The 27,742-nt window shown below is 33.8% G+C and overlaps 2 protein-coding genes and 1 long non-coding RNA gene across 23 annotated transcripts in view; 1 reads left to right on the plus strand and 2 right to left on the minus strand.

Moving 5' to 3' along the window:
• Nucleotides 1–8,166: 8,166 nt before the first annotated feature.
• Nf1 (neurofibromin 1) lies at nt 8,167–24,588 on the minus strand. 8 transcript variants are annotated; one of them, XM_031978688.2, is made up of 25 exons: nt 24,437–24,588; nt 21,605–21,932; nt 21,305–21,523; nt 20,313–21,000; nt 19,911–20,181; nt 19,428–19,805; nt 19,175–19,361; nt 18,750–18,791; nt 18,541–18,614; nt 17,586–18,448; nt 17,046–17,347; nt 16,317–16,878; nt 15,518–16,066; nt 15,084–15,278; nt 12,920–15,014; nt 12,627–12,767; nt 12,283–12,541; nt 12,083–12,198; nt 11,756–11,872; nt 10,431–10,490; nt 10,067–10,269; nt 9,799–9,985; nt 9,384–9,643; nt 8,901–9,071; nt 8,167–8,569 (listed from the first exon to the last, which is right to left on the minus strand). In XM_031978688.2, exons 1-24 carry the CDS (start codon nt 24,494–24,496, stop codon nt 8,984–8,986), a joined length of 8,244 nt encoding a protein of 2,747 aa, XP_031834548.1. In that variant the 5' UTR covers nt 24,497–24,588; the 3' UTR covers nt 8,167–8,569; nt 8,901–8,983. The 8 variants fall into 8 exon arrangements, with proteins under 8 accessions (XP_031834548.1, XP_031834544.1, XP_031834541.1 ...); XM_031978684.2 differs by having other exon boundaries at nt 10,431–10,517; XM_031978681.2 differs by having other exon boundaries at nt 10,431–10,517; nt 11,756–11,890.
• LOC116427875 (uncharacterized) lies at nt 19,240–25,902 on the plus strand. 5 transcript variants are annotated; one of them, XR_012998767.1, is made up of 4 exons: nt 19,240–19,414; nt 20,693–20,905; nt 23,388–24,830; nt 24,903–25,902. It is a non-coding gene; the product is annotated as an uncharacterized LOC116427875 (long non-coding RNA). The 5 variants fall into 5 exon arrangements; XR_012998768.1 differs by lacking the exon at nt 19,240–19,414 and adding an exon at nt 20,054–20,193; XR_012998766.1 differs by lacking the exon at nt 19,240–19,414 and having other exon boundaries at nt 20,203–20,905; nt 23,388–24,322; nt 24,401–24,830.
• Nucleotides 25,769–27,742, minus strand: part of Ipk1 (Inositol phosphate kinase 1) — a 276,465-nt gene continuing 274,491 nt past the window's right edge. For 8 of the 10 annotated variants that reach the window (XM_031978695.2, XM_031978694.2, XM_031978698.2 and 5 more), the window contains one exon: nt 25,772–27,658. In XM_031978695.2, coding sequence (XP_031834555.1) covers nt 27,445–27,658 — 214 coding nt within the window. In that variant the 3' untranslated portion in view covers nt 25,772–27,444. Of the gene's footprint in view, nt 27,659–27,742 lie in introns of all 10 variants that reach the window. The other 2 variants (XM_076368289.1, XM_076368290.1) reach the window with 2 other exon arrangements.

Genomic DNA, 27,742 nt, shown 5'->3' on the forward strand with positions numbered 1-27,742 from the left:
AACAGTCGTAAGTCGTTCGAACTAATTTGAATGAGAAATATCGAGAAAGAATAGCATAACAAGATCATACTTGAAATCTGGAGAGCAAAGACGATGGGACAAAAATATTTGTTTACAATGCACTCGCTTCAGAAAATGTCGAATTGTAATTTGAACGTAGAACGATTGTTTGTAGCTTGACTAATCTATCAATGAAAAACAATGAAGTGTCGCCGTCGAAAGTATGCGTTTCGAAAAGACGTAAAACGTTGTTTAATACAACACCTTAGAAACGATATTTTGTTTAGAATTACTCGGCTCGCCTCCTCAAGATCAAAACGAGGAACCACGGTGCCTCCGATTCGAAAATATGAAAAACATCGAGAATTCTTTGATCTTTGTCCCAAGATGTCTGGTGTTTTTATATTTTACGATTACCGCATAAAATAGATGTTAACACTTAAACATTTAACTAGATTAACAACGCTCTTGTTCGCAGCGCGATTCGACTCGTGGTGCTTAAAAAATACCTAAGTACAAGCATTTAGAAGACTGTACATCTTAAATCAACATTTTACACGGACACTCGTGTCTATTGAATTCATCTCACCTAATACATAGTACCCATAGCCGAACTCACGGAAACAATTTCATCCTTGGAAAAAACTGATCAGAACTCTTTTAAAATACGGTGTCCTATACAAATATTTAATATGGTGTATCTATACGTATACGCAGAGTTCTCCGTAATATATAGAATACTCAGGAAACTCGAAGCATTCGAATCAAACTTTGCAATACGGTGTCCATCGTGAATCCTCATTTTTACCCAAAATAATATTACGTTTACTAACCTAGAATAAATTAAATTACAAATTATTCGAACTTTTCGCTTTCGGTTTACACCATAGCTTCCTGTGCAGTATTCTCGAGATCAGTAAATCGAGACTGCAACCCGGCACTAATCGTACAGTGGTGTTGATTCGAAGTCGAGATAAGATTCGAGCCGAGAGACGATTTTGGAACGATCAGAACAAACAGATGAATGAGGGGATATTATTGCAATGTTCAACTGTTTTATTCTCCGCTTTTACTAATTGAAACTTTCACCAATTGAATTGTAAGCTTTTTCTGATTAGAACGAGACCAAACACGAAACAATTTGGAACAAATTTACCTTTGCACTCGGGAGGTGACTCTCGACTCTCCAGTTATCCCTTTGTATTGCTATGTGAAATATTTAAACAAAATAGCTTTGTTGCTTAATTTATCTGTGAATTATCGTTAGATTAGTTTCAAACGATGCCGTCTGTATCTCATCGGAAAATGTTGAATATTTCCAGTGAAAAACTTTCCGAGTGCAAATGGTTAATAAATCACAATAATCTATTTTCTTCTAGTAAATCGTGATTTAAATTATGTCATGTTTGGTCTCGTTTTAATCAGAAGAATCTCACGGATGTGTTAGTAAAAGTTTCATTTACAAAAATATCCTTATAAACAAGTTTTATAATTGCATTAATATTGTCTCACCGATATCCACGTGCCACCACTGAACAAATCATATTACAACTTCGACGGTCGTCGAAATTGAATACGTATTTACTAATCGCAAGAATACTGTATTGCATACGTTACGAAATGCTCTGCGTACAGAATTTCCGTAAGTGTTACATCGTTAATAAGACAAGATTCGGCACTCCTAAACTTGTGGTTTGCGGAACGAAACGTTCGAAATCAACGATTAGATTTTCCGCGCGCGTAGACTCGCGATGCCGAATTTTGCGATTCAAATGAGACGAATCTCTATGGGGTGCAAGTTTCCGTAGCCTCTCTCACGCGGGAGTATCAGGGAATCGTCCATTTAATCGTTCGATCAACTTAAGAAACAATCTGTATGTAGTATATTTATGTACTATCTACAAACGCATCGTCGAATTCAATACAGATACCTCTATATTGCTGCGATTAAGCTACTATATGGTATGCGATGCATATTATTTTCTCGCCGTTTCGTAGCCGTTCCGTCGGCTGGAAGAACCGGGCCTTGCGCCGCGGCTGTGTTCGCAACTCTTTTATTTCTTCTTCTTCTTCTTTTTTTTTTTAAATCTTTTCTAATCGCTAATAATTAGAAATTTCTCCCATTAGTGCCTTTGCGCACACTGCGGGGGAAAATATAACGCGTGGTCTCGCTTTGTACTTTAATAAGTAGTAGACAATAGAATCATTGGTGTTTCGTTTTAGAGAACTCTAGAAATAACCGTCCGATTGCTCGAGCGTCTTCAGACGAAAATCGACGCATCGATGCACCGGACGCATGCTGGTCCAGAGCATCGTCGCTTTATCAACCCCCTGATGCTTACTTCTTGCTTTTTCCTTGGAAGATCTTTCGCGCAAAATTTCCTTGCAGTGTCATACGATATTGCCGTTAATAAAAATGTAACATTTAATATTTAACATTTAATATCTGATATTTAATATTTAATAACCAAGATTTAATATTCGATATTCAATATCTAATATTTAATATTTAAACTAATCCTTGTGTCAACAACCCAGGTTCTTCGTTGAGTAATCATAAAATTGCTTTAGATTTGCATTCATTGCATGCAAATATAAGTTAAAAGTTTTACATATAGATCCCAAAATTATTTATGCACTTGTTTGAGAATAACAAAGATATTCGATATTCGCATAATGGAACATATAGACGACTGGACAGAATAGAAAAATTGATTAGAAATAGTTTACTTGTTTATTTATATTACTAGGCATCTTTTAATACGTTAATGATATTTAAAGTTAACTTTTATTTGAATTTCTTGTCACTATGAAGATGTTGAAACAGACTGTAGAAGTATTCTGAAAGGGAAGTCGTTAGTTTAATACTGGTTATTGACATAAGGGTTAAATTATTGCGGTTTTTAGTTATGTATTCAAGTATGTTTTAGAAACTCCGGTGGTGAAATTATCAATTTCTCAATCGATATAGTCCAGGGGAACTTATGAAGAACTTTTTTATGAAAATTATTGTATCACCGTTGCTGAACAAATACTCCGTAACAGGTTTCAACGCAATAGAACATCATTTTTGATTCATGATACTTAACGTTCAGTCGCCATACATACAATTACGAGCCAAGCGCAAGGGGTTGAACCTACACTATTATATATAGTATCCAGGAGGTGAGTTCCGACCCTCCTGAAATTCTATCAAAGAGAAAGTTATCAAAGTTCTCAGTGATCGCGTTTCCGCAGAACGCATACATATATCTTATTATTTGTATTCGTTTTTTTTATCCCTTTTCTTTTTTTAATAAAATTACACTCAAATAATAAATATAAAACTAAATAAAAATTCTTTGCGGGATTCTGCACTGCTCTAGAATTCTATTCTGAACGAAATGCATTCTCCTTGTGATACATCTGACAACGTGAATATTCGTGATTATTCGCACGAACACATTCTTCTTTCTTTCTCTTTTTCTCTCTCTCTCTCTCTCTCTCTCTTTCTCACACACACATATTCTCACGTTCTCTCTCTTTCTCAACACGCATATTCTCACTTTCTCTCTTTCTGACTTACGCATATTCTCGCTTTCTCCCTTTCTCACACACGCATATTCTCACTTTTTCTCTTTCTCGCACACATACACACGCACACTCACTCTCTTTCTTTCTTTCTCTTGATATAATAGATCTCTATGCTCGTAGAAAACTTCTGTTTTTATTTGTTTTATGTATGCATCTTGAACACTCATTGTCGTTTCGGTGAAACTTTTCCTGTCGTCGTTTCCAGTGAACTTCCGGTAGAATACATTCGTTTCAATTCGTCGAGTGTTCATCTCTCTTGTTCACGGTATTCTTACATTAACAACTACATACTCTCTCTGTATTCGTATGCCGCAATCAGGTCTAAGAAATGGAACTGAACGTTTGTCACAAAATACCGTTATTTTTTTTTCCCTCCACTACTGTACATTGAAATGAAAAATAAACGCGTTTAACCCTTTATAGCTGTACATGGAATTAGAATTCTCTGATAAACTATGCATATAATAAATTTTATTCTAACAACACGGGACTATATTAAATCTGTTCGGATATAGAAACAGATTCGGTCTATGATATAAAAATATTTAGCTGTAAAGGGTTAGAAACATTTGGATAAACATCTCACCTCTACCGTGACACTACAAACTATGTTAACTGGTTAAATTATTTTATAATTCTCCGTTCAAGAATCGTATAGGCCCACTACACAATAAAGGCCAACGGTTTGACCGTTCATCGTGTAGGTTCTGTTGTTATAGATACAAATTTATAGTTAGTCGTCGAGTTGGAAGCGAATTTTAAAGTAATACAGAATTGTAGACCGTTCATACAGGAATATATACTGCATTTAGAACTCGTGAGCGCATTAACAAGCAAGAAAGATAAAAACAAATATGTTTGGATATTAATATATTAGGGTTTTCGGTTTGCCAACCCTTGTGTACTGTTCAACTGATTGTTACATTTATACCCTTTCACTTATATTAAATCACAATTAAAATAACGTTTAATAAATGTCTCATTTAAGACTCAAAAATAACAATATTAATTATATCTGTGTACATTCTGTGCATGTTTACAATATAAAATATTATTAACCCTAGAAAAATCAAAGGAAGAGGAGCTCCTTCTGCCCACTAGTTAGAAAATATAGAAATTATATTATTTTTCTCATTTTGAAAATTTACAAAAACATACTTATTGTCACTTATGCCTTCGATACTAGATAACTTAAATCCTCAGAACTATAATGAATGCATGTTTCTTATTGGTAGCAGCTCATCCATACTGGAACATTTCCGAAATTAATTAATTGTATTTCTTTTGTAAGAGATATTCAATAAATGAAATACAATTCCGGGCAAACCGAGGAACCGTACGGACATCCTATATAGTCGATCTCGCGTGTTCCCACTCACACATGCTAAGATAGTGCTAGTGACATCAGTGTAAACACCGCGTACTCACACGCAGGTCATATCATTCCAAATGGAAACACCACGCGACCACTGAATACAGAGGTCCCATGGCGTCTAACTTAACTGAAATCAATCAAACCAATTCCACATCCATAAAATCCTATTCTCACGCAGCAAAAGTCGACTGTTTACCCTCTAAAGAACAAGCTATTATCATACACGCGATTGACGAAATAAAATAACAAGAGTACGCACACGCAACAGGAAAAATAATGGGCCTCGAAGCTATATGATACATCTCGAAGATTTCCAACAATCGTATATGTGTGTATCTCGATAAAAAGGAAACAGCCGTGAAAGTAACCACTCTACAGAAATCAATCGTAATAATAAATGTGTAACTATAAGACCCATGCTTACAGATCAAGAAATGCACCATCTTCAGTGACTCCCTGAGTGTTATTACTGCAACACAAAACCCACAGAATGAAAATGAAATAATTGCAAGCACACAAAAAGATTCACAGATATGATCAACAAAGGATCTTCAATCACTATCGCATGGATCTCCTCCCATGACTTTCGAACAAGCAACTCTGCTGTCGTTTAACAACGAGAACGAACCATCAGAGAATATTAAAAAATACATCAAACACCAAATATTTCAAAGGTAGGAACACAAATGGACATCTATAAACTTTACAAAACCACACGAAATAACTACAACACTCCAGTCTTCTTCCTGAATTACCAAGCAATAGAAGATATCAAGTTAAATTGCTTAGACTGATAATTGAACACACAAGCACCTCCTACAAAACGAAATCCCCCCACGTTGTGAATTCTGCAATGTACCACTGACTGTCCGACACATCATCCTAAAATGCACCAAATTAGATGAGCTCCGGAAACGATACGAAATTCCCAAAAGAATTAATGAAATATATAAATCAGAACAAAACAAATCCAACTTACTAAAATTCATACAAGTTACAGACATAAAAGGACATGAGGATGTAATCTAACCAGTAAAACACATAGACGTCGCTAATGACCAAGATGTCGATGCGATGTTAAATAAGGAAAGAAGAAGAAGAAGAAGAAGAATAAATGAAATAGAAAATATATTGACGGAAGAAATTTACATAGAAGATAAAACTATGAAAAGTATAAAGTATACAAAATGGAAAAAAAATTTCATTAAAAAATGTGAGATTAACTACAAGAGGGAACTGCTACAAGTATATCTTACAAACGATACATAAAATATTAAAATACAATTTATTGAAGACAAAGTGATTCTGTAAAATTAATATATACTTCTTCATATATACATTTTGAAAACACTTTGAACCGAGTCGAATAATACGGAACAAAGCCATTTAACCATTTAGCCAAGATAAAGTATTCTAGGTGGCAACCACATCGGAAGTTGCTCCTGCAGCAAAGACGAAGACCAATAAAAAGACTGGGAAACAGTCGCGAGCTAGGAAAACTGACTCTTTCCGCGAGCGTGTATCAGCGAAACAGGCTAACGAGGCGTGAAAAATCGTTATGAAGATATTGAGTGTATATGATGATTCTACCCTCAAGCTTGAGAAGTCATTAACACAATTATATTTTCTTCAATCCAATAAATCTTCTAAACAAAATATTAGAAAAATGAAACTGAAACGAGTTATGGAGTTCCTAAATATAATGTTGTAGTTTATAATTTATAACAACAATGTCTATAGAATTAATTTCATTTTCATTGTGTAAAATATAGGATTACGGCCGTCACAAATATGTGACGCTGGTAGCGAACGTGTTAAGCATTCTTGCGATTAATGTTCAGAGATCGACCGTTTCCCTCCCCGTTGCAACCAGGGGAGTTGGTTTCGCCGTGGTGGCGGAATACAGTCGCCTGTGTACCACCTGGAATCGAGCACAGATTGAAGAGATCTGTAATATCTGCCAATACTATCGTGTGGTGTTGTGCCTTGTGTATTACAAGGTGTATTAAGCGCTATACGTACAAGGAGAGACGTCGTCTTTCGACGTCACAACTCCTTTCGTCTTTTCAGAAGAGCTGCGCCAAGTGTTGGCAACTGTGACCCAAGTGTCAGGTCAACGTACAACATTATGTGCGGCGTTGGGAAGGTTCAAGGGACTGACATTTGGCATTCCTTTCCAGTTTTGGAACGAACCGACGATGGGGAAAGAGCCACTCTATATCTTTATCCCGATAAAAAAGGTCGTACGCTACAGCGTCTTTCGGATCCGGATTTCATAATTTAAGTCTAATTCCTGGTGCTCAGTGGGTCGCCCAACAGGGTTGGGTTTTAATGAATGCCGACATCATCCGGCCTCAGGATTACGGCGTTGATAATCTATCACAGGATGTTCATACAGTAACCTTTTGACCCGTGTAGCTAGTCGAGTGCCGCGAAGCTTCCTTTCCAATTTTATTTAGAACGGAATGGCTTCAAAATCCACCCTTGTCTCCCATGTGTGTAAACGCAACGTTTAACACTAGATTTACTGACATTTACTGTACAGTTTGTTCTATTGTTCTTCGGAAAATTGTTATCCGTTCATTTAGATCTCAGAAATTAGAGGTTTAAGAGTAGACAATTAGGATACATATTTGCATAACTGCGTTAAGAAAAATCGATCCAAACATTTACCAAATAATGTTTATAAAATTCAGTTTGAGTCAAATTGACTCGTTCCGTGAATCTAGTGTTAATATCCCACCATCCGCTCAACCTCGAGCAACGCGTACGACTTGGTGCCGTGAAGCTTGTGGTAACAGGGTTGAAGTTTCTGTGCCAGATGTGTCGTTACTATTCTACGACTTCGACTTTGTAGTTAATCGTGGAGTGGTCGTCCCAGTGTGGGCGTCAAAACACAATATTACTGGTCTAGAGATGACCGTTGATGCTGCCATTTTGGTTGGTGAGCATATCGCTCAACCGACTAGGCTTTAAGTTAATGGTTGAACCTCAGTTAACATTGAGGCAATACGTGTCCAGCGAAAGTAAAATACAAACAAGATGTTATTATAACAAGAACTCCAATTATTATACCAACAAATAATAACCCACTACCAAATAACCCGGTATTCTAATCAAGAATAACAAAATATAACTGGAGCAGATGTTCGAAACTAAAAAAAACTAAAATGAACCCTATCCTTTACCTGTAGGATACTTATTCAAAAAATACAATCTACTGTAATCAAATATATATTTCAATAAAATACGTGTATCTTTCTAGGGTTAAATCTGAATATTTCGTTTGAGTTAAATGTACAGGAACCGTGCAAAAAGTATTCGAGCTTACTAAAGGCACTTATACAAGTTTCAACTTTTATTAACAACCAATTAATATTTTTATGAATATATTAATATCCATACGTTCCACGTTGTTGCCGTTGTCGTTTAGTCTAGCGCTCGCGAGTTCTGAATTGGGAGAATAATATTTGTACCGCTAACGAATAAAAGAAGAGTCTACCGACGAGTAATGCGTATTGGATTCCATTCCAGTGGGTTCATTAACGTGAGGTGGACGGCATTGGATTAAACTGATTTGACATGTTGCAGCAATAACACGGAGCCAAAATGTTTGCGTTCCTTGGTTGAAAATACATACAAATTAGAATAATAATAGTTCCTGCTAATGTAAAGCTTTAAAAAATCTTTTTCAACTAACAGAGTTTTGAAGATACTGATTTTAAAGCAATTTTATGAGACTGTATTGGGATGAAATTAACTCTTAAACTTTTTGTACGCATTCATTACTTTATATCAGTATTGATACTATGAAAATATTCAATGTTTAAACAATGCAAGCTTTTACTTGCATGTGAAAACAACAAAGAGATATATGCGATATTTAATATCGTATCATTAATTCATTTTAAATAAACTGTTTCATTATTAAACACAGTTGCATTGAACGTACCTTAGTTGTCGTTGCAATTTCCGACTAACTTGCCCTTTTCGCCCATGTTTACAGCACTGTTTTTTCAGTTCACACAGTAAGCGCTAAGGTTGTGAACTGCTACTACTACTAGCGTTTCCTCCTTGATTCGTAGAATCCAGTGATGTATCTCCTCTACTTTCTGTACTGCGACTAAAATTACGATTATTAATATAATATTGTTCACTTCTTCATATATAAGAATATAAGCATATGAAAGTATTTCTAGCATTATCTACAATTATCTTAATTGTACTAATATCTAATTGTTAAAATTAAATAAATTAGGGAAATATTAAAACATACGGAAAAGAAAGATAGATTACTTTATAAAGAAATTTTTTAAATTATAAGAAACATTCAATGTTAATTTTCGACATCGTATTATTTCAGTCATATTTCACTAAAATATTTCAAAAATATTAGATGATTAATTTTTTACTAAATTGTTAATCACTGACTTACTCTCTGTGAACAACAGTTGTAGTACTTCGAGAAATGTCATCCGTTCTTTCTGAAAATGTACGCGCGTTGGCTCTGTTAGTTAGTTTAGAACTTTTGCATTTCGCTGTGACCTCTGAAACTTGGGTATCTGTTCGTTTACTTTTTTCCGTTGGAACTTCGTTACTGTTCGATCCTTTGGTTTCATCAACTGGCAAACATGTCTTTATCATTGCTTGTAAACAATTCACGAATAACTGAGCATTTTGGGCTGTGCAATTAGACTGCAAAATAATATACGTTACTCCAAAATTAAAGAAAAAATTTAAAACGACAGAAAATTAGAATTAAACCAAATTTTGTATGGTAATGTATTCACATCTACTCTTTCTTTTAGTTATATGAGCATTGGAAATTATTTATATTAATATTCACTTACATTTGTATATGGACCTGCAAATCTCCACAATCCTCCGAATCCACAACTTTGTAAATAATGTAACTGCTGCTGAGTTGTGTCTTCACACGCAATCATATTTTGTATAATTGCTTGCACAGAATTTAGTATGCCTTGATCGTGACAGGAAGACAAAACACTATTAATTTCTGCATCGAGTAGATTGTGACTGTAAAAATCAAATTAATATGAATAATATATTAAGAATTAATATATATTATAAAAAACTGTTTGTAAGACAAGGACTTACATTACTGGAAATACTTTTGGAAATACCACAGATGCTTCAGCAAGATATTCATAAAGAAATCGTTGCTCACTTTCATCTGTAGAATTTTTTACCAACGTAACCAAAACAGTTAAAACTAAAGATTGAGTTGTAAAGTCTGTCAGCACTTCTGGATCCAATAATACATTGTTTTCGTTGCTGACACTTACTCTGGCACTTCGATTCTGCATGAATTACAAAAACTTTAGTATGTGCACAATTATTTTAGTCAAATCAATGAGATTAAAATATTTTTATAATTGAATATAATATTCTTTTTTTTTAATATATGTAAGCGTTAAATATTACTTGTTGATGATTCAATATAACTATGAATTAAAGATACCTTTGGTTCCGTTTCCTCAGTGGATTTTGTTTCCTTTGCAGTCGGTACAGAAAACGATCGCTGCGTTTTAAATAAAATCCGTCCAGTCTTGTTAATGATGCGTACATCGTCATTTTCGGACAGATTAATGTGACACATACAAGTGACAAGTTGCATTGCATTTTAAACAACCCAGGCACAGGCAAGGTAGGCATAGGCAGATGCGAGCATAGAGACCGAAAGAGTAAACAGAGGAACATATAAAAACACAAAACAATAAACAATATTAATGAATATAGAAGTAAATTTTATTTTATAAAATATACTAAAGAATATTTAATAAATTACTAAATGTTGTATTTTAGAAAAATTACGTAAAACTTTAAATAAATAATAAGGTTTACATAATTCAATACATAATCTGGCTTTTCCATTCTTAAATTATTGTGCTGATACTGCAGTACTAAGTATGCTTTATTAATTTTACTTGCATGTATTATGAAACCTGTTAAATTAATCTTTTATTCATATTATTACCTTTTTGTGATTGTTAATTTAGTTACTATATATCAAATATTTTAAATTTTATGAGAATTCAATCATTTATACATAAATATCTTTAAAATTAATTAAAAATATATTAATAGAAAGTAAATTACTATTAAGAACTTTAAAGTATTTTAATGCGTTTTTAAGGATACATGTAAAAATATATTTTATTAGGAATTAATAATTCCTACAAAATAGGGAAAAAAATATTACAATAAAATACACAAATTCTTTAAAAAAGTTCAAAAACAAAACAGTTAATTGTTATTGTTAGAGTTATCTAAATGAAGAAAATAAAATGTAAATAGAAGTTAATGTTTGATGAGTTTTTATACATTTCTGAAATATTTTAAGGACAATACAATTTACAAAGCCTTCTATTTATACAGGATGTTTGACAATAGATAAGTGAAAATTTAACAGATTCTCCATAAAAATATTAAACATAAATGAAGAGTACAAAATGCAGTTTCGATTTAGTTTTCAAATCATTATCAATTAAAAGTACAGTAATACCGATACGTCTGTTACATCTCAGTCTCTGTCGTAGTTTAGAGAAATTTTGAATCATTAATAACTTAAAAACAAAACCAAAATTGAAACCGCAATTTTTGTACTTTTCACTTTCGTTTTATATTGCCATACAGAATTAGTTCTTAAATTTTCTCCTATCTTCCCCAATATACTGTACACACAATAAAGACATAATATAAATATTCAAACATTAACAGCAATATAATATTACTTCAAGTCGGTAACATGTAATATGTTAGTTTTTAAATAAAAACTGAACATACCTGATGCGTTGAATATTGTTTCTGTTGTCTAGCTTGGGTAAGTGCGGATTGATCCAGTAAATCCCATGATTTTTGTCGGCGATTTGTAGGATTGCTAGACGTTGCACTTGACGTGTCCTGTTTATGAACATGTAACTTATAAAAAAAAGATTTATACAATATTAAAATGTTCACCATTAAGGATATGTATTCATCTAAAACTTAAATTATAGACTTATTAACAATGTGCCATTGATCATTTTCAAATTTGTCTCTACAAATACACTACTCGAACTATAAATACAGATAAATGCGTCACATTGGAATAACTATATAAAGCCTACTCACTGTATTATGAGGAAGTAAATTATCAAGACAATCTGTACTACCAGATTCTGCATTTTTGGTAACTGAATGTCTAATATGGCATCTACTTCTCACTTCTTCGGATACGGATACCAAAGCTAATCATACAAAAATATATGAATTATTATTTTCCATATACAAGCAAAAAGATGTAATTTCAGATCATAAAAGCAAAATTTTACCAGCCAAATAAGCTACGCTGTCTGGCGTTACTTCAAACTTGTCCCTTCTGAATGGTTTCGCTACGATACCTAGTAACATAGTGAATACTCTAGCTGTTCTCGTCACAGTAGTCGGTGTAGGGTGTCTATATCCTTTCAAGAGATGTCCAACCAACGCAAAATGGAAATTGGACTTAAAAGACAGTCCCACGGCCTGGTCCAATTGTTTGAAGTGCCATTCTAACGGTTCGCGAGTTGACATCATAACGTGCTCCAGGGTCTAAAAAGATAGTACAAGTCTTTGCAACAATAACAAAGTACACTAAATATAATTGTAGCATAAATATACATATATAAGTATTTACCTTATCGTCGAAAGTTCCTTGAGATTCTAAAGTATGCAAATTCTGTTCCAAAAGTGCTAAACCACATGCATACAAAGATGCTTCGTCCAACTGAAGAACCGATGTTGCGACCCAAAATAAATATCGATGTATTGGTGATTCCTTGCAAGTATTACAAGTATCAATTAAAATTATGCTTACAAGTTTTTCATGGATAACATAAAGAGAAACTATAGTTCACAATAGTTTCATCTCAAACAGTTTATTTCAATTATTATTATATAGTAATATTAAATGCAAAAAGTATAACTCACTGTTCTCAGTAACGGCTGTAACCGAGTGAGGCACATGATAATTGCTTCAAGCAAGGTGATATCGTTAAAACTTTCCAACGCTTTCACCAGTATCTTCAGCAACTGTTTCACATCTTGATCGGTTATACTCTTGCTAATGCATCCGAAAACGATCAGGGCTCTCGGCTGAAGAGCTGGATTAAAGCAGAAAGCGAAATTCCTCGCCAAAGAGGACCAAGTTTTCAACCAGTCGCACTGTGGAATGTCTCGCATACAAGCCTCCATTATTTCAAGGAGGGCGTCCGTGATAATCTCTAAGCTAGTCAACGAGAGCCTCTCTTTGTCGTGCACGCTGGCGATACTGCGCTCGTTGCCAAGCCACTTCTCGCTCGAGTGTCTATAACTAGATCTGAATGCTGTACCCGCAGCAGATTTCACTTTGCTAATACCGAACAGTAAATAAAACTTCGGAAGGGAGAACTCGTCCAGGCTCATTCGCAGTATTCTGTGAGTGTCCTCTGAAAAAGAAGGAGAACTACAGGTGCAAAGAGAGTGAATGCTGTTGATGACCAACCCGTGAGTGGACGCCCGCATGCTCAGGCTCCCGGAGCAAACGAGAAACGTCACCATGTGAAACAAATACGGCAGATGTTTCCCCACATCCAGGCAGTTATTGAAAGACAACATCAGTAAATATCTCGCCAGAATCGCGATATCATCCCAGCTTGTGTGTTGCTCTAACAGAGGAGTCGGAGAGATACACGTCTTATCTACAACTCGACAAAGTCTCCCTATCACTTTCTTCGCTACCAACTGAACATTCCCGGACGCTAGAGCTACCGCTGTATCAGCCATAATTTCAACTGTCGGTGACTCAACACCGAAACTGACACTGCGTTGAATGAAATTATCCAGGACAGTGTCTATCAAATCTGGCAATTTTCCAATCGTGCTCCAAATCTTGGCTTGTATACTTGGATACATCTCCACTTCCTCAATGGTTAACGTGATCAACTTTTCTAAAATCTTTGTAACTTGCTTCTGACGTTTTCCTCCTCCATCGTTGGGCTTGTAAAACCGCACGAGGTTATTTAACCACGGTGTCATGTACTCCAGACACAGATGTTTCAGTTCGATGCTCGATAATATGAATCCTTGGATACACTCTTCTAGAAACTCCAGGGTAAGATGTGGATCCTTGGTAGCCAAAGTTTCGCTGAGGTGCTTGATAAATATCGTGTTGTTCGATGGTATGCAAAGTCCAGACGTCTCCAATAATTGTCCTTCTATTTTTAAATCGAACGTCGCAGTCAGAGCACACAGCTGATTGTATGCCGCTGTTCTCAGATTAGGGTCTGAGCTACCGAGGTTCAATAAAGCCATGTTCAACAAAGTCCCAGGTACGTGTTTAGGCCTGATTTTTGGGTGAACGGACACAGATTCGGGTTGTGACAATTCCCACCGATTCCTTATGTGAATTATAGCCTGAACTATGCTGTCGCGATCGTTGTGGATGAAAGATAATGGGCCAGTTTCATTCGAGATAGTCAACGTGAACTGATTGTCGTCTAGTAAGCAGACTTTTTCAATTTCCGATGCATAATAAACATCATTTAGGAGAACGGAGTGTGACAGCACTTTACATCGTTCCGCAGATGTTATTTGTATAGCGGTTGGTCCAACTTTCACGGATACCTTGGTTTCCTTGTGAGAGAGTTTCAAAGCGCTGTTGAAGACCTTTAGATCCTCATCAAGAGAGAGCGTAGCACCAGGCAGTTTTTGTTGGTCAACGTCGATCATGTCGTTCAAACGACTAGGCCCATCGAGGAAGATCACTTTTTTGTTGTTCTTCAATGGTGCCAGGATTCTGTCATGAAATTTCGTGTACTCTCTAACCCAGCTATTGCAGTTGTAAATGTAGGCGGCGTGAATCTTGTCGTAGGCGGTTTTCGGTAACATGTACATCCACTTTTGCAGAAAGTCGGTTCTAAACCGATTATCTGAACACGTGTGCGTGAAGTCGACAACCAATTCGTACGGGGCATGCCAGAACGGTTTTAGAGTGAGGATAACGTGATATATCAGCAGCTCGTCATGCGTGTCGCCGAGACACGTTCTACAAAAATGTGAAGTTAATATTACAAGTTAGCATCGATGCTAAGGAAGGACGAATAGAGATACACACTTATAACGTCTAGCTATGTAGTAGAATATAGGATATCCTTGCTTGCTAGTTCCTGCTTGGTAAAAGATGTTTAGATTCTTGATGCTCTTGAATTCTTCTTTTTCGTGCACGTTGTGCTTCACCATAATTTCTTCGAAATTAGTTGAGGACATGTCGATGCTTGACCATCGAGCGTACGATGAGGAGAATACCAGACTATTGAAAAGAAATTGGTATCTTTTATCTATTGGTTGTTTCTATTGATAATATTTAATATATTACAAATATTTTATAATATATATTTGTTTTATAACTTATACATTATTTAAAATATAAAAATCAATATAAAAATAGTTCGAAAATCTAAATTTTCTAATAATTATCATTTGTAATTTCATAAATAATTGAAAACGAAAATACAAAAATATGAGGATATTTTTAACATAATTACTTACTGTGAATCTACGGGCTTATGTTCGGGAGGTCCGAGGTATGCCAATAACGTGGCCATTTTGTCAAAAGGTCTTCTTCCAACTGCCTTATGATCTCGACTACTGCTAAGGTAGTCACCAATTCTTTCTTGATGATTCCAAAGCAATCTGTGCAGTGCTAGAACATTAGCATCCGATACAAACGACATTGGATGACTAGCCTGATCGACCGTCTCACAATCCGAAGCTATCTGAATAAAAAATCTTCTGCCAATTTCAAAATGTGCTCGCAAAAAGTCATTGAAGGGTAGCATGTGCTGTTCTTTGCTGAATTCCACGTGATTCGCAATGTTTTGAAGTATTTTAGACATCAGCATCAGGCCTCTTTTTACTTGAGGTGGTACAGGTTGATTTACAATACCCATTTCTTGAGGTGATACAATAGCTGGGTTAATGAAACGCAAAAATATTACTGTCCCTACAGCACCGATATTATTTTGCGGGCATTGAGGAAATCTTTTGCTTAGCACTTGATAGAGGCAATGGCACATAGACCGCAATTGCGGTGGAAATCTGAAAAAATTGATGGTTAGTACAATAGACCTCGTTAATGCAATCAAATTATACAAAATCTATTAAAAATACGAAGAAGTTTTCTGTTTGATCACATCACAACAGTTATTTAATAACTAATATTACTTTACTATGCCGTCATATTTACTATAACAAAATACATATAGTATAAACGTATATAAAATGAAAAAATTGTACAAAATTATATGAAATAATTATATTTTATTTTCGTTATGTATCAACGACTTACCGATTAGCTGAAGACACTATAGCGTCGAACACTTTCTGCGTTAACGCTATCAGATTACGCCCATTTTCTTCTATATCTTCGGTGGTATCCATTCTCGCGCTATCGACTTCAAAGCCAGTTGTTGTATCGTCTAATAGCGGTGTAATCAATGGTTCCAATAAGTTTTGCAGGTAACTGGCGCCGTAAATTTTAAAACAGAACGCCATAATTTTGCTACCGAGACTGTTTCCCCGAAATAACGTTTGCATACAATCGGAGACTTCGACTTCACGGTAGAACATATTCCATAAAAGCGGCGACAATAAATGTTTCGCGTCGAACAATGTCACAAATACTCGAGCCAGCTCATCCATTTGATTCGTTGTCACAACATTAGCTAAAGCCATCGCGATAGGCAATTCTCCTTTATCGCTGATCATTGTGACAAGTTGAACCAACTGTTCAAATCTGTCGGCTAATACTGTTTCCGCTAACGTGTCGAACTCTGTTCCTTGCTGAAGAATCTTAGTGAGAATTTCCATGAACGCTGTTCGTGTTTGCAAATCAGGATTGTAACCCAAACCTACAGTAATGAAAATATAAAAAAATGGAACAAAAGATATTAGTATACAATATTTAAAAATATGAATTAATAATAATAATAGTTTATTTATATTATTATTAAGTTATATATACGAATTAATAATAACAATTAACGGTAATTAATTTAAATTATATAATTTCACTTACTTAATGAATGCATCAAACCGCTATCAATATTCGCGCTAAGAAGATTGCTCATTGCTTGTATGGTCGCGTTCCGCAACGTAGACAATTTGCCACTGCTTACACGTGGTTGTTGAGATGAAAGCTCCTTTTCTTCTGCAGCAGCTTCATTACAGTCGTTGAATAAGTTCATGAACAGAGTAAAATACTTTGAAAATAATTGGGATTTTGCTTCCATCAGGTCACCGCGATCAGATTCTTCCGGTTGTAGAGGAAGACCTCGCAACAATGCTCCAACTGCTTCCATACAAGCTTGATCCAAATCTCTAGAAAGTGAACTGATATAAAATATATTCTACACCTGAATAAAGATATTTAGCTAAAATAACTATAACTATTTATAAATATAGTTAACAGTTATCTAATTATTTATGGGCATTTTACGGTTTTTGTTTTCAAATCGCATATAAAAATCAAATTAAGCATTGCACAGTAAGAAAAAAACACTCATAATGTTTTTTTATTGCATATGGATACCTAATAAGTTAAAAAATGATTTTTTACCTAGTGTAAACAGTTAAGTCTCCACTGCTTGATGGGGTAATTTGATGGGTAGCGCCCATTACCCAATCGGTTAAATATTCCACAAGTTTATTTCTGAACTTCATTTCTTGTCGAAATGCTAAATCGTCTCGTCTTTTCATCATTGCTTCGACAAGTTGACATAATTTTGTTTTAATATGTATAGAATGTACAGTCATGTCCAGATGTCTAACATATCTGACGATTGCTAACATCATTCCCTCTATGCTGGTCATTCCAAGGTACTCAGAAGGTTGTTCTGTCTTTGAATCCAATATATTTTTCATGATAAAAATGATGTGTTCGATAAACTGCGTATTAACGTCCGTTACTACAACTTGTCCATCTTGATTAAAGAATTTCTCAACTAGGCTTTTGATCTGATCAAAAAGTATTGGATACAACGCAGGACTCATTTCATGACCAACCAGTTCCTTCACATGTTTCTGAATTTGATTGCCAAACTTTTCATTGTTACAAATTAGCAAACGCAACAAATTAAAAACAAACTGCGTGCAATATTGAACTTCTTGGCTTGAATTTGATAAACAATGTTCCTGTTTTGCGGAACATTTTTTTAGTTCCGGATTTAGCGGTATCCCAGATAATGGCCTATTCGTGGAACGTTTTTGTAAACACACTCCGCCTAAAGCACAGAGAACTCCCGTCATATTTGCCCACTCGTTAATTTGTTCCTCTAATTCGTGTTCCGAATTTTGATGCGATGCTCTACGCTTTCCTGCATTTCGGTGAAATTCCATTTGACCATCTTCCAGTTTAGATTTAGGATAATTCACTAACTGTCGAGATGTTATCTCCCAATTTCTAAATGTTTCTTCCCAAGCCTAAATGTAAAGAAAAGTGTCTGGTTTTTATGGCTGTTAAATAATTATAGTTGTCATAATAACATAAAATGTAAATAATTATGTATACATACGGGTTGTACACCGTTTACACAATGTTCTATCTTCCTCAATAAGGCCATAATTCTTTTCTGTAAAGCAGCTCGTCCTAAAATATTTTTTATGTATGTTATCATTTTTTCATAAAATAATTGTGTAGAAAACATTATAATTAAATAAAAATATAATTATATAATGCAGCCTTAATTTTATTACACATATGTATTTCTTGAATAACACTCACCATGATTATGATCGTGATAACATATTTTACTTTCCCCGCTGGCTGTTATGGTAACAAGGTCTTTAATACTCTACTGCAGCCATATAAGGATTATACTAATCAAAATACAAAGTGAATTCAAAAATTCATGAATGAATGTTTGAATTCAAATCAAAATATTTACTTTAGAAACCCGGATCGAAATTCATTTTGAAATAGCGATATTATTAACCTTCTATTCTTTAATACTCTATGTTAAAATATTCATAAATATATAAATCATAAAATATAAATTATAAATTAAGTTTTCTTGAATATTAATTATTAGCTCTTACCAATTTAGTTTTTATTTTTCGATTCGAATTCCTATCTTTTATTTTACAAAAGTATGGTATTTCATATTTGAGACTGAATAAAAATATTTATATTTAAAAATTGGAACTTACCAGTGATTAACACAGTAGAAGCTTGTGCCAATTCAAGATACAAATGATAGTTAGGAAGTAAACAAGTTACGGCTACTTCATCGCTACCGCAACGTATTTCCGCTTCCTCGCACAGCAATGCAAAACAAGACATTGATACCAAAACCGCTTCCATATTTGTACTCCACAAATACATGAAAAGTACAACCTGAAAACACAGATGTAATAAATCTGCTGTGGTGTAAAATAAATATAATTACGGTTCGAAACAAACCTCCAGTTTAATATGTGCTTGCTTACAGATAGCAATCTGACTACCCACATTCGCGTAATCCTTGTGCTGTGCTAGAAAAGTGTTTCTACAAATCAGTATTTCTCTAAGCCATTTTAGTATACAAGTGTAATTAACAATTTGATGTTGAATCAATTTTTGACAAATCGAGAACAGAACTTGTGAACTAACATCCCAAAATGTATTAATTGGAGCTTCTGGATTCCATGCTTTTATTTTATCTGGATGATGTAATACTAATAATGCTTCCATTGCTTCGTATCCTATATCCAGCATAGTCGGTTGATGAACCAAAGAAACTAAACCATTAATTAATTCTAATGTGGAACTTTGTATTTCGTGACCAGCTTTCCCTTGGTTCTGTAAAGCAAAGTAGAAGTTTGTATAATACATGTAAAACTATATAAGACATACATAAATATTTATTACAAGGACTCTTCCTAAACTTTTTCATAGAACACTTACATTCAGCAATAACATAGGGTCAGCATGAATAAGCTTTACCATCCATGACAATAAATTTCTGTAACTGAATATTTCTTCTCCACGGTCTCTATACTTATTCTGTTCTTTACTTTTGAGCGTTAAACTTTGAATCATTCGCAATGGTGTGTGTGATATGTAACTCTGTGTCACTTTATTTAAAACATCGGTAAACATATTCCTAAGTTCTGTACTACATGAATACAGAAGATCTATTTGAGGCCACCACGGCAGTCTTGGTTGAGTTATAATTCTAAAATAGAAGGTACATATACATAGGTTTAATATTTTCATCACAAGTATAACTTATTATTATAGAACAAGGAATTAAAATATTAAAAAGTAAGTTACAAGTTAATTTTGTTATAACAACTGTTGTCTTACTTGTATAATGAGCTAACCAAGACAAACTGGTATGTCGATGGAAAATTCAGGTTCAAGCAGACTTTAAGTACTTCGTTGTTGTGAGGTTCAATGCGAAAACAGCTAACAAAACAGTCTATCATTAGGTCGATGTCTTGGGCAACGTAGCTTTGACCACGAGAGAATAGCTTTCCTGGACTAAAAAGTAGTGCCATTAAATCATTCATTACATGTTGAACAAGCGTGAAGATGACGTTGTTCGAATCTAGATTGTTTATGTATGTTGATGCTTTACAAAGTTTAATACAGGTGACTGCTGCAGCTTCTACTAGTTGTCTGCTAGAGCTACCATGCATTCCTAGACCTCGTTTAACACTGTCAATGAATTGTTTTTTCTTTAGATGCTTTGCCGAACAAGGGGAACCAGAATCAGCATTAACTATTTCTTCCAAGACTTTTGGTGAAAGTATCAGGAGCATAATTTGTAAAGGCCAAACAGCTGCAGTTCTTCCTTTTTTATTGTCTGCAAATGTGTCAAGAATGTCAAATAGTTCTTCACAAGCTTTTCCAAGCTCCTCGTTAGGCTTTTTTTGGATATCAGTAAATTCATGTGGGTACGTGTCCATCCAATTCCAGATTGCTTTTTCCAATGAATTCATAAGAACTATATGTGCTGATTTCTTAAGCAGTTTAAATTTTTGGATAGTCTCTACAATAATAAAAAGTATATCAGTAAACAAATGATATAATATTATTGTTGATATAAATACAAATTAAATTTAGTCACAATCAAATATAAATTATATTCATAGTAATAAAATGTTCAATACATACTGTATATAATTCATAAAAATTTTGAATAATAGATAGTAATTAAATTGTTCCATGAATTTGTATTGAAGTTTCATTATGAATATATAAGTAGTTGATATAGGATATTTAATTTTGATCATTTATAATTTCATTCAAATTTAACTGCATACTCCAAATATATACAAAAATTACAAACTTACCATTTAAAAGTTTTATTAGTCTATAAACATCCACATTAATATGCTGAATTAATTCGATATCACTGTAATCAGCATTTTCATCTCCACACTTTGCTAGTTCCTGAAGTCTAGCTGATATTCTGTTGAATACAGCATTGAAAAAGTTTAAGCTCAATGCAAACAACACTTTGCTTGCCAAATTTTTTAAATGAGTATGTTGGGGGCTATCATTTGGTATATCTGCAAGTAGCATTAAATTACTATAATTTTTAATATTAAGCTGGTACATAATTGTATTAATTATATTAGAAATGTCAATACCTATAAATTGGCATATTTCTCTAAGCAGAAACTTTACATTCATAGCCTCATCATATTTGACAGTGTCTTTTGGTTGATTTGCAAGACACTTTTCCAAAGTGTCCAAAACAATGATGATAGATTCATAACAATGCCGATCTTGGTCTGTACTATGGAAAATACGTTGACCTCCAACACATGGTACCATTTCATTAACATTTTGGAGTATCTTAGTAAGACTCGATATTACAAGAGAGAAACGATAGCGAGAGATCTGTATCAAGCATTTTTTGTTTCTTTCCTCGTTCATACGAGAGTCGGTGGTTTGTGGGCCACTGCGACACGGCAACTACGTATAAGAAAAAATTATTATTTAATATTACTATTTAAAAAAGTTAATTATTAATGTTTATTTATATGTAGTGTTACATGCGCAATTGAATTTAACCAAATTATTAGATACGAATTATTATAATAGAATTAATAAAATATCTTATGTGATTGCCCTTAGTATTTAAAATGATTTCCGCAATAATTTAAATAATTTATGTGGTGTGCTTCATATAATATAAATATTTACTTTTATCATATTTCAAATTATCGAATTAAAACACAAAATACAGTAAACTAATATTTTAAAAAATCTTGTAAAAAAACACAGATATTTTATAAATCAATAAGTATTTAAAAAAAATGTAGAATGGAGAAGTAAAGAATATTGAAAGATAAATTTCAATAAAATGTATTAAACAAATATAAAACATACAACTGTTGTTTTAAAGTATGTATTTATTGTCAAATTTTCGTGTGTTTACATTTACACTTTGTATAAATAATGTTTGTATAAGTATATACAAGTAGTACTTTACAGCTTTATCAGTATAAAATTAGATAAGTGAAGATTGTGTCACAATAATATAACATTTAATTTTCGAATTTGTTATTTCTTAAGTAACGATCGTTTGAGGAATTAATATAATTTACAATACGATATTAACAATCAAAGGTGTGTCTCTCAATTAAAAATTCCTGTAACACTATCAAGATCTTTACGCATGATATTCGTGTGTATATGCATATGTATATTAACCGATCGAACACACCGTTGACATATGTCATTGATATAAAACTTGAAAGTTACATGCACATTCGTGTAACTGGATTTGACAGCATTTGAACGCATTGGAGTGTATCATAGATTTGAACTCTTCTATAAGCCGAAGTGTATATGAAACGGGTGCAATTTTCATTCAGCTATCCGTGACACGACGGAAACGGCGTTATATGGATATAGAAAGGTTACGGGACGGAGGGTGAAACTATAGAGGGTATTCCAATAATTTCGGTCTCGTATTTTTTTCCTAAAACATTTCTTATTGTTACGTTAAAAAACCCTTATAATATTCTTGCACGAACAAAGTAATCAAAATCATTCAGGAATATCCGATGTTCCATAAATTACTACAATTAATATCAAACATACTCAAATTGAAGATTTATTTCATAAAAATTAGCTGTACATAACAAGGATAAATAAATTGATATATTTTTCCAAAATAAAATAATAAAGTTTCACTTTAATCGCGTTGCAAAATTTGTAACTCATTTTTATTCGAAACGAACGTCCTAGAATGTGTATATACTTCGAAATTTCAATATTAAAAGAAATATTTAACACGCGATTATTGTTTAATGTTATAATGGTATTACAATTATTAACACTATTAATTTGAAAATATTCGCGACAAATTCGGCGAATAATACTTTGATTTTGGTACACCTTGTATACACCTTAACTGAATAGTTGACAGGGTGGAGAGGAAAGGGAGAAGGGGCGAAGGTCAAACCGTGGACTCCAAGGCGTGTAGAGGGAGGAGACCGCGAGAAGCATCTTCCCATGAATGAACGAATCAATCAACGAACAAACGAAGGACGGTACATGCATTCATGAGGACAACGATACCAACTATTAATGACACCGCGCCAGCAAACGAGAAGATAATGAAACGACTGCATTAAAACGACAATTCTGATACGAAATTTACAACAAAAAGAACGAAACCGTCACGGTTAAATGGTCGCATTCATGAATTATACGCGTAAACTTCCCTTCATTGATGAAGTCCAAAAATGACCAGCTAAACGGCGAAAACAAAGGAAACACCGAGCAGAACTGAAACGGATTAAACGTAACATGCAGCTTTTATTCCGAATTCTATCTAATCAATTGTTGCCATGGGTTCGTCGAAATATATCCGATACTCCGTGGAAATTCGCCTCGACGTATGTTCCTCTCTCGTTCTTCAACATCTCACTGTTCACCAATATCCACTTATTAATAGAAACTCTGTTTTACACTTATCCCGTAGTGCACGATGTCAATCGCACGGGGCCGTGTGTTCCCGTGGAACATCGTGTGTCCAAGCAAAATGAAAACGACCGTTGCCGGTCTCTTTCCGATCGTGCACAGAACACAGGGGCCAAATACAAAGTATCCATTTTTCATTTTCTTTCAGACACGATTACAGAGAGCCCGCGGAACGAAACGCGAAAGAAACTCGGTGTACTGGTAGGTAATAACAAGAGGGAAGCATGGTTGAGCCAGGATACGATAGTAGGTGAAGGTGTAGGAGGAGACAAAAGAAAGGACCAAGAAATGTGTGCGTTTAGGTGCGAGGAATACAGGAGCGAAAAGAGAGACAGAGAGAGACACGGAGCGAGAGAAAGCACCGGAAGAGGGTAGGTAAGAAAGAGAGAGGGGAACGGGCAACGAAAGAGGGAAAGGCGGATAGAACGGGTGGAAAGAAAGCTAAACAGATTTTGTAGATCGAGTCGCAGCTGTGGTGTGTGTACCTGTTCCTCGAAACGTGTGATCAGCAAATTCGCCCATTCTTTCGGCTTTTGCGTGCCCATCGCCGTCCGAGGTTCAGTGACGAGCCGTCATCACGTACGACGATTCACCAATTCGCTGCGAACATTCGACATCGGTATGTCGCCATTTACGAACGTCGACTGCCAGCCGAGAGAGCGCCGCGACCGCTCGCTCTTTCTCTCCCGTTGGGGAGGGGCGCCCGTCACAGAGCCCTCAAGAATTACAGCGGGGCCTGGGACGAAGATCCTCGTAGACGGAACCGATACCGACCGAAGCTACCCGATACCCAGCTTTTCCACCGGCCAACCCTGTGTCGTGTTCAGGGGTGTAGGGATGTGCATTCGAATAGTGCGGTAGACCAGACGAGATTTGAGGGTATGTTGAGCTTGGTCGATAAGAATGATGTTTGCAAAGGAATTTTACAAGTTAATGAAATTTATTGTTTAGGATTCTTTGGAAATGTTGGGAAAATTCGAATATTGTAGTGGACTGGAAGAGATTTGGGGGTATGTGGAGCCTCATCGATAAGAATGATGTCTGCAAAGGAATTTTGTAAGTTAATGACGTTTATTGTTTAGGATTCTTTGGAAATGTTGGGAAAATTCGAATACTGTGGTAGACTGTAAGAAATTTGGGGGTATGTGGAGCTTGGTCGGTAAGAATGATGTTTACAAAGGAATTGTGTAATTAATGAAATTTATCATTTGCCATGCTTTGGAAATGTAGGGAAAATTTGAATATCACGATAGTGTTAATGTATCATTTATATTTTTTTGAAATTGCAGAGAACAATTCAAATAAAGTCGCGGATTATAAGAGTAGTCAGAAATGTAGAGAAATGAAGGAACTTCGTGGATAAAAATGATGTTTGTAAAATTTTGCAATTTAATGTTATGTTGGACTTATCATTCGTTAAAAATATGTGAAAAGATATTGGTACCATTAAGGATTGTAAAAAACAATATGCTTATACATCTTAAAAGATGATAAAAGTTAGTTTCACTGATAACAATAATTATCGTGAAAAAGTTTTGCAATTTAACGTAATGTAATATTAAATTTATTTACATGAGCTTTTAGCAAAGTACTTAATTTATCAGTTTCAACGTTAAGAACTTATAGGCAACAAAAATCATAAGTTAATGACTCAATGTATATTTTATACTTGAGTAAGAAACCAAAGTCAATAATAAAAATGAATGGAAACAGGATGTATTTTTTGAAGTATCTTTCATGAATGTGGTAAGAAAGTAGCACAATGTAGTTTAAAACAGAGAATTTACTGAATTTCATTAAATTACAGTGAATCACAATATTACATTAGTAATGTTATTACATAATACAGTATATGTCTTTCTTAATTGTATCAGCTTTGTTGAAGCTAATATAAGTTAAGAAAATATTAATGAAGATAATGAAATTTTAATTTTGTTTACGCATCTTCACAAGTCAGTCTTTCCACAATTGATTTAAGAAGGTATTAAAAATTCGAATATGTTACAATTTTCGAAATTAATAATAACTATTTGTCTCAAGAATTTACAATTAGTATAAAATTCTGTTTAATCTTTTCAGTATAATGTAGCCTACTAATTTAAATCCGTTGATTTTTATGTATATAAACGGAATCATATTCTATACGTGTGTGCTTAAAATTGTTTAGACTATTATTCAAATGGCATTTAAAACTTTCTGCGCGAAAAAAATATTTTCCTTTATTACTTTTTGTAAATAAAGTTTCATAGCATTAAAGTCAATTCAAAGTTCTTTCGAAAATTTTAAAGAGAAAGATAAAATATATAAATGCATTTCAAGAACCAAAAAATAGAAAAAAGATATTTAAAAATATCTGCTTTTATATTATAATTTTTATTTTTATACACTACTGCTCTAACATTACAATAAAAGTATAACAAACAGTTAACACACATATGAAACAGTATTTCACAAATATGCAATTCAAGAAAACAGTAATAAATACATTATTTTTTAAGTCAGTAAAACGTTTCGATGTCATTAACTTTTCAGTATTCATTCAAGATATAATTAACATGTTATAATTTTAATTTCGTTTTGGTACATACACACGTACACGTGACATATAGAAAATAATTTAACAAGTATCACATAATATTCTCAATATATAAGATGATCACATGCTTCACATACAATTTACTTTATTTTTCGCTAATTTAATATAATAAATATAAGTAACGTCAGAATTTTTTTTTGTATTCTGCATTAAAAAAATTTAATAATATGATTGAAATGTTCTAAATAGAAATGAACAGTACTAAGTGATTAGAAGAAGAATAAAGGAAACAGGCAAGTCACTCGCGTTACAAAAAACTTTAAAAAAAAATTTTTCATAATATTGTTACTCAATTTAGGAACCCACTATTTGCCTGAACCCTTTTCATTAGGACCCTGTGTACCGTACATGCTTTAAGGAGCAATGATTTCAGATTGATAATGTTAATACTAAACAATACCAACATGCACAACTCATCTAAAGTATTTTAGTTGTCGTCATATCATTGCTAGGAAAATTATAATTATGTGTTTGAACAATATGACATATATTACATACGTAATGTCTTTTTTACTTAAAAACTGTTTATGTTGTTTTTATGTAGAACATGATTTGCATAAAATAAGAAAAGTTAATCACAAAATTTTCATACAATACGAAATTGTTAGCAATTGTTAAAATGGAACTACTAAATCAAGCCATAAATAACTTCCCTTTATGAATTTACAATTAAGTAAATATTTACAGTTAAGTAAATTAAACTTACTATGGATTCACTTTTTATCAGTCTTCGTTTCGATCTAAATTTGTTTATACTTGTAACATTAATAAATTATATACATTCCATATATTCATTAAATTTAATAATTTTTAATAAATTAAGAAAATTTGGTTACTATTTAACAAAATTTCATTATATAGAGAGGAAGTTATTTATGATACACTCTGTTCTTGTTATTACAAACATTGTTTTATAGGTGATTGATTTTTGAGCTTTAGATCTTCTTCTAAAACGGATATTACGGAGTTTAAAATATCTGTGTCTCGTTGACGATGTTTCTCGATGCATTGAAGACTTTTTGGATCTAAATCCGAAATTCCGATGTCGCAGAGAAACCTAAGTCCATTGGGAAGTTTTATTATATTTTCTTCCGGGGCAGACACTGCATTCCTGTATAAAAAAATTAATAATTTACCAACATTCAAGTAATTAGACGTAGAAATTTGTTTACTTTGTAAAACAGTAGTTTCGAAA

Source organism: Nomia melanderi, chromosome 6, assembly GCF_051020985.1.
Source record: "Nomia melanderi isolate GNS246 chromosome 6, iyNomMela1, whole genome shotgun sequence".
In the NCBI taxonomy this organism is placed as follows: Eukaryota; Metazoa; Arthropoda; class Insecta; order Hymenoptera; family Halictidae; genus Nomia; species Nomia melanderi.